The sequence below is a fragment of the Argiope bruennichi genome, chromosome 1, assembly GCF_947563725.1.
Source record: "Argiope bruennichi chromosome 1, qqArgBrue1.1, whole genome shotgun sequence".
Taxonomy (NCBI): Eukaryota; Metazoa; Arthropoda; class Arachnida; order Araneae; family Araneidae; genus Argiope; species Argiope bruennichi.
In genome coordinates this window covers 38310475-38326498 of record NC_079151.1, presented here as the reverse complement: position 1 = coordinate 38326498, position 16024 = coordinate 38310475, and the positions used below count along the sequence as shown (strand labels likewise).

General features: G+C 28.9%; 1 protein-coding gene across 2 annotated transcripts in view; it reads left to right on the top strand.

Annotated features, from left to right (window-relative positions):
• Positions 1 to 15808, top strand: part of LOC129964736 (LIM domain only protein 3-like) — a 161415-nt gene extending 145607 nt beyond the window's left edge. For both annotated transcript variants that reach the window (XM_056079127.1, XM_056079125.1), the window contains exons 4-5: positions 7962 to 8087; positions 15151 to 15808. In XM_056079127.1, coding sequence (XP_055935102.1) covers positions 7962 to 8087; positions 15151 to 15403 — 379 coding nt within the window. In that variant the 3' untranslated portion in view covers positions 15404 to 15808. The remainder of the gene's footprint in view (positions 1 to 7961; positions 8088 to 15150) is intronic.
• The last annotated feature ends 216 nt before the right edge of the window (positions 15809 to 16024 follow it).

Sequence of the window (16024 nt, the reverse complement as noted above, 5' to 3'; positions counted from 1 at the left end):
CAACATCGCACGTGCCTTGGCAATTATACGTTGATGAAGCATTGAAGCACGTGCCAATGGTTTCAGTGGTATTGTAACTTAATCTCTTGACAAACAATTCTTTTAATTATTATAAAAATGTTCCATTTTTTTGTGTTGAATTACCATCACCGTATGGTTATTTTTTGTTTGTTTAATTACAGCTGCAAGTGGGCGTACGATCGTAAAAATAATAATTATTTTTTTTTTACATACATGACAATCGAGAATTAACGACAAATTTCGAATGAAAAAAATTTAATTTATTCATTCATAAAAAAAATATTAAATTCTGTCATTCCATTTTTTTTTTTTCTGTTTATTGTTGAAAGATTCTGCGATAAACATTTCAGCAGATTTTAATCGTACTCATTTAGAATTTTTTTAATTAAGAAAATAACTGAATTCGTTCATATCCGTCAATGTTCCTGAAGAGATTAAGCCATTCTTATTGAGCTCATTAGTATTAATGACATTGTTTATCACGAATTTATCTGCCAGAAAGTCATTAAAGAGATTTGCTATAATTGTAAAGTTCTGCGCTGTTTCATGGAAAAAATTCTTCTAAAGTAACCGGAAATATGGAGAGTGACGAATCGAATTTACCAAGACGACAATGCTTTTCAACGAGCATTCGTCATTTGTGAGTTTCTCGCCATATCTGCTCCACAATGACTTATTCATTAAATTTAATTTGTGCAAATATTGTTTTTTTTAAAGATGAGTATTTATTTGAATGATAAGCTGAATTCAACTAATTATTGCTGAAATTTTAAATAAACATCAAATAGATATCAGCGCGTTTATGCATATATTAAATATATTTTAATATATTAAATATATTATATAAATATATTTTAGCAATTGCGCGGCCGAATATATGAAACTTTTGAACATTTTAAAACTACGAATTAATTTTTCACCACGGGAGGCATTTTAAGTACAGGAAGCGATGATAAAGCTGTCGTCCGTTTACATCGCGATACAAGTGTAGAAAAGACCAAATTTTTTTCCCTTCAGTGATTTTACTATGAGATTCTGATAGGAATTTCTTTGTCAAGAATCGATTTAGGAACGGAATCTTAGGTATATTTAAAAGAATGTTGTATACATTAAGGATTTTTATTCCTTTACTCGGAACGCGAGAATGTGTTGAAACCAGAAATTTTATAAAGCGAGTGTATAATTAATTAAATGAGAAGTGGAAATTGGATCTGGAAATAAGGAAACATTTTAGAATGAAGTTAATATGGGCTAAATTAAGATAAAAATGAGGAAAGGAAATTAATTAGTATTAAATTAGATTAAGATATATCATTGTGTATATTATATATATATATATATATATATATAATGATACCATTATTATATAAATATAATTACAATCGTCCCATGATCACTATTGTATGATTTAGAAGCTAAAGTTAGGAATGGGATGGTGAGTTAATATTTTTCTGATTCGGTTCCTGAATTATTCGATTCGGAATTAAAATTATTCAGGAATTATTATCTTTAGTACCCTTTCTATTTTTTCTTTGAGACATGAAATAAATTTCAGTACAAGATGTTTACAGGATTATTGTATTTTTCTTCTCCATTTGTCCGAAGAATTTATTATGCAGTATCAAGTTGCAAAAATTTATCAAATGAATTATCATTTCATGCAAAAAAAAAAAATGTTTTTGCAATCAGATATTGAATGAGTGAAGTTTATGATTCGTTTCATTGTGTAATTTCCCATCTAAATCAATTAATCACTAAAATGCCCAATAGATGTCATTCATATCGAAAAAAAAATCCACAAAAGCTGGCGATATTAATCTATGATCTATCTTTAAATAAATGCAAGGCGTCCAAAAAGCGGCCCTTGACAAATTTCCAATAACTCAAGATTGGCATTCGTGTTCTTAATTAATAGCATGGGCTCGGACCTGTAGACAGAAAAGTTCCTAAAAATCCAGCCTCTTCGGCACTCACTCGAAATGGATCGAGAAAGGGCTTGGGAGAATTTTCGACCTTCGAAAAATTTCTTTTTCCCTCCACTCTTTTCACACCCACTGTAAGCTGCTTTGTTGTTCTCTCCCATCCACCCCTACTCACCCTTTACCACTCATCAATAGGCGCTTAACTGTGATGATAATGATGAAAAGTTTCTCGCAGAAAAGAGAAAAGCCAATGGAGTTGGCGCAGCAATTAAGCCTAACATGGAAGCCGCCTTTTGGTCGCTTCAGGGTTTTCATACAAATGAGCTATTGTTTTAAGTTTTTCTGCGTTCTTCTATTCGGGGTGATTAGTCGACTTCTTGACAACTCCTTCTTGCAAAAGAAATATAAAATGTCAGCAAAAGGCTTGGGATATAGATTTTTTTTCTAATCTCTCCCCTCTTGTTCTTCGACAATGTAAAAGAAGAAGAAAAATTTTTCAATACAGATCATTATAACTGTAGAATTCATTTGATGAAAAGGAGCCATGGAGGGAAGTATGGTAATCAATTTAATGATTTTCAATGAATTAGGGATAATGATATGTTCGTGTAAATTTGAAATTTCTTCGCTGAAGTTTTCTTCTTTTATTAATTATTATGAGTTGAGGATAAAAGAATTCGAAGAAAATGAAATATCAAAACGAATTTTTACGAATTCCTTTACATTTTTGAAAGTTGACAAAAAATAATCGACGTTTTATTCTCGCTTTCTTAAATGGCGAGCAACTTTTCTCTTCATTTTTATTATATTGTTCAATATTTCTACGATTCATAGAATTAGAAAGTATTTTGTAATTCTGCAAGTAATTATTTATAACTTGTGTTCTAAGTAACTATAAATCTTTCTATAACATTTCCAAGTTATATGGACGACTATTGTTCCCTTTCTTGAAAAAGTTGACTTAAAAAATAATATTCTATATTCTGTTCTATTATTTTATAACTGTGGAATTTATTTGAAGAAAAAGAAGCAATGGGAGGAATTATGAGAATCCATTTAATGGATTTCAATGAATTAGGGATAATGATGAATTAGGGTTAGTGTAAATTTGAAATTTCTTCTCTGAAGTTTTCTTCTTTCATTAATTATAATGAGTTGAGGATAAAAGAATTCGAAGAAAATGAAATATCAAAATGAATTTTTAAGAATTCCTTTATATTTTTTGGAAGCTGATAAAAAGTAATCGGCATTTTATTCTCGCATTCTTAAATGGCAAACAACTGTTCACTTTTATTATAATGTTAAATATTTCTACATCAAGAAAGACATCGTGAATTGCTATTGTTAGTTCATACTGCAAGAGTCAATGAAACAATAAAGCAATAAAACGTTAACATAATACCCGAATACCTTATATTAACCAGTTACATTACTCTATTTTGTTTTGATAAGATATAGTTTGTCAAACTTAGATGGCATGATTAAATTATTACTTTTAATATGATAGCGAACAGCTGATCATCGAAAGCATTTATTAATTATCTGCAATATTTCTTTATGTTTTTTTAGATATCGTATAAAAACGACTTAAACTCGCTAAATTTAGAGAAACTATGCACATGAAAATCGATTCTTATACGAATTACAAACTCTGTTAGTTTGATTAAAAGACTGACTTTAAAAAAAAGAAAAGAAAATAAAACACACAATTATAACCTGAAATGTTCATAGAAAAAAAGGAGATAGGAAATGAATGCCAAAATGACATGAATCTCTTTCCACAAGTTACATTCTGATTCTGGTTATATTTCTCAAAACAGAAAAATACTCATAATTATAAGAAGATATCTGTAATATGGATAGAAATTTGTGATCTGGATTAAAATCGTCCTTTTGTAGCTGGTAGTTATAGATAATTATTTTAATATACATTTTTATAAAAAGCCAAGTTTTAAATCCTATTTGATTAACCTTATAAAATATAACATAACATTGTAAAGACGAAAAGGTATTTTAAGTTTTAGATACTTAATCGGAAAAACCATTTTGAATCTGAAGTAACGAGAAATAGAAAAAAAATATTATACGATTGACAGGGAAAAAATTAAATGTTTTGCTATGACTTTATTTAAAATGACCAAAATATTATTCTTTCCTCCCATTACAGTAAACGTAGGAGGATTTTCAATGGCAATATACCTATTGTTTTATTTTTAAAAGATTTATCTGAAAGTGATCTGATTTAGTTAGTCTATAGAAAAACAGATTGCTACGGTTCTATACATTAACCTGCTAACTGAGTATGGGGAAATATTTTATTGCAAAATGAATTGAATATAAATTAATGACCTAATTAACAAGATAAATAATACTCTCCAACATTATAAAAATAAATTATTATTTGCCTAAACTAATTGTCTTGTCTTACTCACACCATATTTTAGAATTTTCTTTATATACTATATTCTATTATTATTTATTTTTATATATAACGATTTTTATTTCACGAATTAAGCTATTAAATATATCCTGGCATTAATATTTAAAATGGCACAGCTAGCTTGCGTTATCTATTGTACTTGAACATAATTTGCTGCATCAAAGTTTAAATATGTTTCCCTTCAGTATGCTTCAAATGCCAAAGTTTTAGAACCGAGCAATAAATTTAAACTTATTCCATCAAAATTAAAATTTACTGATGTACTCGAGATGCATAATGAATGTCCCACTGACCACACTTCTGTTCGAGTGCGTGCCTCTTCATTGAACAGCAGCTTCGAATCAAAATTTCGGCCTACTGTGCCCAGATTACTCTCGTACTCAACATGCATTGAAAAGGCTCTCTTAATACCAGCGATCGCAGTCAGCCGTCATTAAAACTGCATCAGGCAACTTGGAATTTTCACTCGATACCGTCCTCGATCCCAAAACCGACGATTTCCGATTAATTCTGAACGTGCTAGGAACCGAAGAGCGTCGTTAAACGTTAAGAACCCTCCCCCTCAGATCCCCCTTCTTCCCTCTGAATATTCCATTCACTTAAACGCGACAGTAATTACCGTCCCCAAGTTTTGGCGGGAAATCGCCAGTAATGGGTGACCGATTCCCAGTCGAATACACCCTCCTTTTCCTCTTAATACGATTTCATTTATTATTGACACTATCTGTGCACATTAATCGCCAAAAGTCTTGGCGCCATTCATTAAATTCGAAAAGGTTGCAGGCGTGTCCAAGGAAGAGCATCTCTCAAAAGGGTATTTAAATATTTACCTTAATGGTGCTCTGAAGTTTTCTTGGCGAATGTTTTTCAATATTATGCATATGCATCTATAAATTGCATGAATTATGGACCTCTATTTTCCACCCCGTGGAACAGGCAGATCTTTCCGAATTTAATTAGGGAAGAGAGCCTTAAATATAGAAAGGGGAGTTGGTGCCGTACCTCCCAGGGCGTGAGTGTGTACGACGAACCCCATAATAAAGATACGTGATTTTGCCATTAAGTGATTATGCTTCCCAAAATGAGACATGCTCACGTATATTAGAGATAAAAGTGTTAGGACAGGAGATCTAGACATGAGAGGAGAATTATAAAAAAAATGACCTAAAAAACCTCATTATTTAGTTTCTTTCAAAGGTTTATAAATATCCTCTATTAATGGAAGCAGAGCTTAAATAATTATAGTACTTCGAAAAGTATACTTCCGCCTTCATTTTATTAGAAATATCTTTATGCTTTATAAAAAAAAAGATTTATTTTTTCTAAATATTCCTTATTAAATATTCACAGCATATTCTTATCTTTGAAGAGTTAAAATTTTCATATCAAATTACAACAGGTATGTTTTAAAATTCTATCAAAATTTGATGATTCCTCTAAATCATCTGCCAATTTTTTAAGTAATTCGATTTCCATTTCTCTTCCCCATTATTTTTTTAAAGATTGAAGAATATCCGTGTTTGGAAATAAATTAATAAAGGATAAAGAAAAATCATTCATTGGCTTTATATAGTATATAAATTATACTTTGAATTTTAAACTTTTTATTATTCCTTGCTTAACTCAAATTTTAAGCTCTACTCAAATAAATACTGGTAATGTACTCATTGAATTTATTGAATGAGTTAAAATTTGCACGGTTTGTTTCTTTATCAATTTACAAGAACACCCCTTAATTAAGTAAGAATTAATGTTTGAATCTATTATTCAAATAATATTATAAGAACTTTCCACCTTCCAGAAATTTCTATTCACTCTCATTTGATATTTTCAAATAAGGATTAAGACAATTGCATGATGATGTTTTGAATGATGCCATTTAATCGAATGCCTTTTTATCCGATATGATTGTCCTTTTCTTAATTTGAGAAAAATAAAAATTTAATGATATTGAAGATAACTAAAATAGCATTACAAAAAGTGTTCCATTTGTAATTAAATTTATTTTGAAAATCAAAAACCTAAATTGAATACGACATCCAAATATTTTTATTACACTGATATTTTTAAAAATATGGCACAATAATATTTAAAAAAAAATACGGTGGCAATTGGATGCAAGCACTGTTAATGAGGGCTATCTAACTATCAATTTTCTAAAAAACTTTTTTTGATATTATTGTCTTTTTCTTTTTTTGAGAAAAAAGATGTTAACCAAAGTTTAATGTAAGAATGCATATACATGTTTTCAGTAATTAATCAGTATCTTAAAACATATTCTTCGAGAAATCAGAAACCAGAATTGAATATGGCACCCAAATATTTTTATTACTCTGATATTTTTAAAAATACAGCACATTAATATTAAAAAAAAATATGGTGGCAATGATGACTATCTAACTATCAGTTATCCAAAGAGCTTTTTTTTATATTATTGCATTTTTCTTTATTTAAGAAATAAAAATGTTAACAAAAGTTTAATGTAAGAATATATATGCCTGTTTTTAGAAATTAATCAGTATCTTAAAACGTATTTTTCGAGAAATCAGAAACCAAAATTGAATATGGCACCCAAATATTTCTATTACCCTGATATTTTTAAAAATAGACAATACCCTAATAATTAAAAAAAATACGTTTATGGCAACTGCATATAAGCACTGTTAATGATGACTATCTATAAATTACCTAAAGAACTTTTTTTCGTTATTATTGTCTTTCTCTTTATTTGAGAAAAAAAATGTTATCTAAAGTTTAAAGTAAGAATAAATATATATGTGTGTGTGTTTTCAGCAATTAATCAGTATCTTAACCCTTTATTTACCGAATTATGTCGCCATCCATTTTTCAACTTCATTTTTGCACTAGTAGTTAAGTTTTCTTGCAGAATAATTCCAAGGAACCCAAGAAAAATATTTTAATTAATAGAAATATCTTAATTTAATTATTAATTAAATATTTTTAATTCCTACTTTAGCTTATATTAACTTCTTGCTATTTGGGTTACATTCTCAGTGTTCTTTAGAATACCATCAGCAGAAATTGTCATATTACGAAAATATAAGTCAGATTTAAATGGTAATTTTAAGTACCGTCTGTAAATAAAAGGTTAAACCGTATTACTAGCTATAATTATTAAAAATTATATTTTTTTTAGTGAAATTTTGCTATTTTGAAGTTATTACTTCTCTACCACGTTATTATCTAGCAAATGAACATATGAAATTTAATCATCAATATGGCATTTATTTAAATAAGTTCAAGGATGATATTTAACATTTCTTTTCCTAACAGAATGCACCTTTCCCTATTTTTAATTTATAGATCGGCTTTTCAGTTTTTTGCTTTAATGCTATTCATTAGGAAAAATATATTATATATTACTTCGATGATTGCGTTTTCATATCTGTTTCGGAAGTTATGTAACTTCATCTTTTTATTTTAAATATTCTAAAGAAGGTTTTATATACTTTTAAATCTTCTTGTTTGGTCAGAAATTTCCAATAGAATTGTTAACTGATATAAAATACGCTATTTCACCACTTCCAATGCGTTTAATAATCGTGCATTTCTTTCAGGTTATTCGGCACAACGGGACTTTGTTCTGCGTGCAATAAAACGATCCCAGCATTCGAAATGGTGATGCGAGCCAGGGGAAATGTCTATCACTTAGAATGTTTCGCCTGCCAACAGTGCAATCACAGGTAAATACCTTTTGTGTTACTAAAATCACTGTTTATGTTTGAAATTGGCTAGATAATTTGGAAGATGCCGATGCGCTGATATATAATAAATAAAATTGTATATAATATTTTCTGTAAAAAATCTGAAATTATGTGTGCTTGGTTTATTAAGACAGAACAATGAAACGCGAAAAAAAAAAATGACTCCTAAAATAATCGTGTTGATGAAGAGGTGACTTGGTATTCGTTGAAAAAGTTTTGGTGTGGAATTTTAGATTTCAATTTTAGACTTTTTTCTTAAATTTTCAAATCTCAAAATACAAGAATTTTTCATTTCGAACTAATAGTATTTCTATTTAATGTAAATAGCTTTGTGAATATTATAAAAACAATTGTGTAAATTAAGATTGTGCGATACTGTATCAACCTGATAGTTTGTATCAGGTATGCCAAAGTATCGAATATACAAAATTGCACACAAAACAAAGTATCAGATGCTATGTATCATTTCTCAGTTTCAATAGATATGATAGATAATCTTTTCGACCTTGTCCGTTTTCGGTCGGGTGATACTATATCAACTTACAATAAAGTATTGGATGAATGTAGTTATCATTCCAACCCTAGTTCATTACTGTGCTTTGGCAACATTATTTATATAAGTTAAGTTTTATTTAAATGTCTACATATTTTATTTCTTACCTAACTTCAATAAAAAATCATTCTAAAGGGTGTTTTTTTTTTTTTTTTGCTTTTCTTTGTAATGCTTATTAAATGTTCAAAAATGATGGAACGTTCTAATAAATGTACTTTGCTTTAAACATTTTTTTTTTCAAATTGAAACAAATAGTCAATTTAAGCAAAAGAATTATTAATAGCAAAATAAAATGCATAAAAAAAGAAATCAAAAATTAAAAATCTATAGAATATTTAGAATATGAGGATTTAAAAAGAATTAAAATTAGATGTTTATATATTTATACCTAAACATATAACGAAATATTTAAAATCAAAATTAATATTAGGCTCGTTACATGTCTTTTAACATTAAACCTACCGGCATTTCAAAATGCATTGGAACTGTCGTTGGAAAATGATCATTTGACCGCTCGTGATAGTTTTAGTATTAATTAAATTTTATAAAAGTCCTTACTTTCAAAATCGATTAAGGTACAAAATACAATAACAAAAGTTGCAAATAACGAGCAATTTGGGTAAAAATACTTGCTTAAGTCTGATATATCTTGGAAGATAGTGTACAATACGTACTAATGGGAAAAAGGATCGGTACCGAATATTAGACTCAAAAGCATCAAGTACAATCGAGTAATAGTACCAACTATATTTAATAGAGCAAAACTGAGTATCAAAGGAACTCTAGTTTAAATATGACACTTTTTCCCTCTATTTTTGAATAGTTGAAGGCAATCAGTATTATTTCAAAATTGAACCTCATTTCACTCACGAATTTGATCCAAAATTTGATTCAGTTATATTAAATACACATATCCTGATAAGGCCCACCAATTAATCTCCGCTTTTGTGAATTATCATATAAACAGATGAGAAAATAAACAAATATTTGAAATTAGTAATAATTCATAATTTAACGTAATTCATAAATAAATTTTTAAAATCTAGGGATCAAATTTTTTTCAAATTCGTTTCAATTCTTTCCATGCTCTGTATGCACGAATCAGAAGCAATTTTGTCCTCATGTCAAGGAGCTTTGAATTTAATTTCGTCGTATGGCAAATCGTATGGTTAGTCGTATTCATTTCGAACTTCTTTCCGCCGGATCAATTAATTGACTAAAAATTTGGTAAAAGTGTACATTCTTAATGGTAAATTCATTTACCAAATTTAATTTCAATGCAGCAGATTTCCATACAGACGGGTATACAAACTACACTTTGATAAATTTAATCTAAAATTAATCAATTTTAGAATGAGTCTAATTTTGGACTAAATCATAATTACTCAATTTTAGAATTAGAATAAATATTAAAAAAAAAAGAAAAACTCATTTCACCAATCTGGATCTCACTATGCTTTCTGCAATGATCACGATCATGTGAGCTCAAAAAATAGATGAGTAGACATTCAACCCGTTAACGACTTTAGTACAAAAGATAGCACAGATCTATAATTCAAATAAAACTATTTTCAATATTTCACTCATTTATCTCGTTACGCTGTTACGTATAGCCAGACAGACACATTTTTCTCTGAGACGGATTTCTTCAACAACCAGCGCGAAATCTTCAATTTGGATACTAAAATTTCATCTATTTATCTGATTTCCTTGTAGCTTGTTAATAGATAAATAGTTATAAATCCAAATATAGTTCCTTCATATTCATAAAAATCTATATTGAAAGATGCATTGAAATTTTTAAATTCAAATATTCTAAAGATGACGAAGTTTTCATTTTCTGCATTTCGTATACAAAACAAACAAATAAAAAAAATTTTTAAGATTGGTATACTAGAGCTACAGTTTGCTACTTGAAATAACTCAGTGATCAAGGATATTTCTTTCACTTTAAATTATAAAAGAATGCAGATAATAAATTTTCGAAACTTGCTATTCTCTTAAATGATGTCACTTGATTAAAATCAAAAATATATAAGAAGACTACAGGCCTATTGTGTTTCCTTTTATTTTCCAGAGGAGTCTTTGTGATGTGCTAAAATTGTTTAGATACACTCTCATTTCATAAAAAAATATTACATACTTATAAAAATTTAAATTGGAAGATACATTTATACATATGTATATTAAAGTAATGGAAATGTTCTTTATACCTATCCGTCCTTATATTTGTCCTGTATTGGAAGTAATTTAAAATAAATTCAATTAGTAAACTATGTAATCGAAATCGTATAGTAATGAGATAGAAAAATTATATATTTGATGAATCGGCATTACATAGAATAATTTTATCAAAGAATAAATTCTTCGTATTCTCTAATAACGTATACGTCGTTAACGTATTATTCTTCGTATTCATCCCAACGTGGTTTTCTAATTTGCTAAATCCTTTGAAGTTATATTTAGAAAATCAAAATTATTTAACTGTAGAGTTGAGATTGATTCAGTTTAATTATATAAACTTCCTATTAGGACTATTTTGACTGAAATGCTAAAGCAGAAACACTTTTTAATCAGATTACGTAAGGTCTGTAATGTTTCTTTACTTGTTTTCTATAGATTTAAATTCCATTAAGTGGTCTTCAGAGATATGTTTAAATAATTACTCTTCAATTAAGTAATTTCTTGTTACACCCTTTGTTATTAAGAGCGCAATAACATGAAACTAAATCTAAATTTGAAACAGACATGTAAATATTGTACGAAATTTCAATGCATATGTTATCAATTTATGTTTATTTTTCACAATATATAAATGTCATTTGTAGCACCTTTAAAACTAAATAACCTTAAATGCACTTACATTTTCATAGCATTAACATTTGCATACATTTATATTTAAAAGTGCTAAAATCACAATGTAATAGCCAATGCTGCCACTTTATTTACACTGTTACTTTAGCCATACTTTCTACACTGTTATTTTTAGTATTCAAATTAAATCTAAAACAAATGTCATTCAGAAGAATTAAATCTATCCATGGAGTTTTGATCTTATAAGTACATAATTTGTAAAAATTCTTCTTTATATTACATAGGTTTTTCCCCCTATATTAGAAAAGAAATAAAATAAAATTATCAAACGATTTTTATTAAACAATTTTGAATTAAATGAATAGCACCCTATATTTCATAATATAAAAATTTAGCAATAACTACTAAAAGCTTAGAGCAATGTATTATATAAATGTTGGCATTTTTTTTTCATTATTCTTAAACTCTTCATTAAATTCCAGAAAATAATTTAGCATATTGGCTAATCAAACTGAAGAATTATGATAAGAAAAAGCAAGAATATTATATATAAAATCAAGAAACGATAAAAATCTGAGATATTTGATCTTCCTTTGTTAATTCACCCAGGTAACCATTAGGCTTACCCGTTCAGGTAAAATGGTGTATTTAGCATATATACTCAAGTAAAAGATTCCAGAAACTAACGGTTTAACTAAGTTATTGTGCATGGCTTATGCTTCAATATAGATTAAAATAGTACAAAAAGTATCAGTTAATTAGAGAGTAAAAGAAAAGAACTGATACTTGAAAATAATTTTTCTCAGGAAAAAAAAAATTAAATAGCTTTCCACTTCAAAAGAAAACCATGTACATTTAGTAACATATTGTAACCAATAATTATTTTGGTTAAATACTTACTTTTCAATTTGTTACAATAATATTCATTTCCTGAGCACAAGCGCTTTTTAAAGTTAAGTAATTTGTTAAAGAGTCCATTCGTAAGCTGTATACCTCACATCACAACCACCTCACTCTGTAATGCCAAAGAAATCTCATATACGGTCCCATTTGTGCTTTGAATACATCGGTATGTGACCCTAATGAGCCAATCAAACCCTTCATCGATTCACTTCGCCTCTCACCCCTTCATCCCCTATCCCTAGCAAAACCATGTTTACCAACACACACAACTACACGGACTACTCATCCCTCCCCTTCTCTAGCTCTTGTAACAGCCCTCCCTTATAAGCTCCAGCTTATCTGCCTGCTAAGCCTAAGTAATTAGTCTTAATCGCCTACCTACCGCCAAAGGAATTATCTCATGCCATGCAGCAAAGATCTTAATTTCACTTTTTCTTTTTTCTTTGCCTCATCTTCTTCTTCTTCGTCGTCTTCTTTGTATCTTCTCCTCCATTCCCCTTACATGTTATATACCAACTGGATCTTTTCTTCTCTTTGAAAACCTTAGGTAATTAAAGATCATTACTGGGATATATGGCTTATATAGGAAACTAAGGCTGTCTTGTTAGGTATAATGAGGGTTAATTAGAGATGGGTCTTCCCATTATGGAGTGTGGGCCCGGAATGGAGGGACCGAATTATAATTATCTCTTGTAAAAGTCAGTTTTGCGACTTAATGTCCCGCTTCGGGAAAAGGAATGGCAGGAATGGTGGAGGGGAAAAAAAGCTTGCAATTAGAAGTGGTTTTTCTGCTTTTTCTTGCTCTTATTGGAAATGACCGAGAGAGTTAGGAACGGTGGTAAACTAAATTTAAATGATCGAGCTGCTCGCTTAGAGGAGGTGGTTCGTTCTTTCTAATTTTGCAGTTTGGCTTTCTCTTTCTAACGATTTATGGTCATTACTCACAACACGGTGTTTAACTGCCAGCTGACTTAATGAATAGTTACGAGATGGATGTAAATTAGTGTGGTTCAGGTCATTAGATTGTAATGTCTTTATGCTGTACTTCAGAAAGATTTGGTGTACAGAAAATACATGGTTTAGAAATTTATGAAAGACAATGATGTTTTTAATACTTTGGAATATGACTAATCCGAACTTTTAAAATCCTAATTTCATATTAATGTTTTTTTCTGGTCTGTTTAATTTGCAATTAACATAATGTAAAATATTACCCATAAAATAAATTTATTTTTTGTTAATTTCCAATCAAAACAAAAATTCATGAGAAGTTGTTTTCATTTCTACACAGTTTTCCTTAATTAAATATCCCACACTAACAAGTGATCAATAATAAATAATTTTAAGGCCTTCAGTTTTGTAAAGAATGGTATTGCTTTTCTGTGTATTCAATATGCATAGCGATAAATAATTTCCTAATTAGAAAAGACTTCAACTTATTAGATGAGAATTATATTATTCATTTTGAAATTCAGTTATATAATTGTTGTTTTTAAATATATGTTTCAGACTGTCCATTGAAAGTATTTACTGATTAATTCAAAATTTTAATTTTTAAAGTAATATATTTTAAAAAAATAATATTTATAAAATTTAAAATTATTATTATTCTATTTGTTTTTTAGAATAACAGTTCAGAAATTATACTTAGTTCTGAAAACAAAAATTGGAATTAAAAGTTATTAAGCATTAAAATTAAATTTTTACCGCCATTTTTAGTTTAAAAAGTATCATTTATTTTTATACTCAAATCAAATTTTTATATAAATAAAATTTCTATGCGATATCGTTAACTTCGAATTGGTCATTAGAATATTATAATTTCGGAACCAGAAAAAGCGAAAAAAAATGGCAAATACATTTACAAGTTTGCCGTAATCTTACGATTTCACGTACAAAAATGCTTAGAATAATAAAATTTGCTGCAGTTCTAAATCTTTCGTTAAAAATTTTTATTTTGAGGGTTTGGCATATTAACATGTATTTCGCATTAAATGACTGAGAAGCTAATTCAGGGATAATAGTTCATTATTTTTTCCAGCACAGCTACGATCCAAGCATATAAAGCTTACTGAATTTCGCTATACTCTGATGCTTTAAGTTCTCACTGGAATTAATTGGGATATAAATAGTGATATTAAATTTTTCAAATAATCTTTTATATGATTCATGAAATCGTATATTTTGAAAGCCAGTTCTATACATTTCAAACACAAAAGCGTATTTCTTGATCTTGTAGTTTTTTAAATTCTTTTTTATCTTTAATTTCTCCTAATTTGAGTCATTAGTGAATTTACTGATTACTAGTTTTAAAACTTACTTAAATATAATATAAATATCACATAACATATTTAATGCATATCATGTTTGTGTAAATTCATTTGTTACTTCAAAAGTCTATAAATATGCAAAATATAATTAATTAGCTAACCAAATTCACTACACTTGCTCAGTAATTTTTCAATTTCCATCCTCTAATGCATAACTTTGCCAAATTTAATAACTCTAGCTCAAATAGTCTGTCTTGTTGATCACTAACACACATAAAGAGAGTGGGGAGGGGGGGGGGGGGCTAGATGATTATTTATTAATAATAGAGGTAATATTATGTTATTTTCGTAGCATATTAAGCAATAATGTAAATGTTACTATAAAATAGCAAAACATCTTTCTGCCTTTCTTTATTAGAGCATATGAAATTATTATCAATTCCCATTTTAAAACTATCCTCACAAGTTATACTTGACTTTAAAGTTATGTTCTTTTTTCTAGGTTTTGCGTTGGAGATCGTTTCTATCTGCACGAAAACAAGATTCTTTGCGAATATGACTACGAGGAGAGGATGGTTTTTGCAAACCTTCCCTACAACATTAACAGCATCTCCCTCATCAAGCGCCAGACCCAGCATCTCCAGCTGCAACAGCAGCAACAACACCCCCAGCACCATCCCCAACAACCACAGCAGCAGCATGATGACAGGTCTAGTGGTTATGGCAGCACAGATTCTGTTTTCGATGCCAAGTGACGCCAAGCCTTTGCGGCACAGCAAGGGCCTGCGCCGCAGTCGCACTGATTCAACAGAATCTTCGGAGGAAATGGCATTGTGAGGTGTTCTAAGGCTGTTAGATGTTGCACTTGTTTGTTTCTTTCTCGGAGGTTATGAGTATGGAGGAAATCCAGTTGTTAGAACTTAATATTATCACATGCCTGGATGAACTTAGAACCGTTTTGGATTTCAATCTCAGTTTCAAAACTGGTCAGTCAACACAGATATTGACTTAAGACAATGGATGTGCTATTTGATTGGTCGGTTCTATAACCAAATAAGAGGTTATATATGATATAGTTATGTATATTTGTACATAAGAAATCGTTACTGTTTTAAAACTCTTTTATGTTCAAAGAAACAGAAATGAAAGATATTATCTAATCTTGTTTTTAATTTTGTTTTACAACAAAAATTCCAATGACTAGTCATGAAGGTGCCAATCTTTGACTATATAGTGTAAAATGAAGAAATTAATAAAGAATAAAGAATGCAATAAAAATATAAAGTAACATTTAATACAAGGAAGCAATATACGAGTTGATATAAATTGTCTCCTTTTATCACTTCAGTATCAATTATATAATTTAATATAAATAT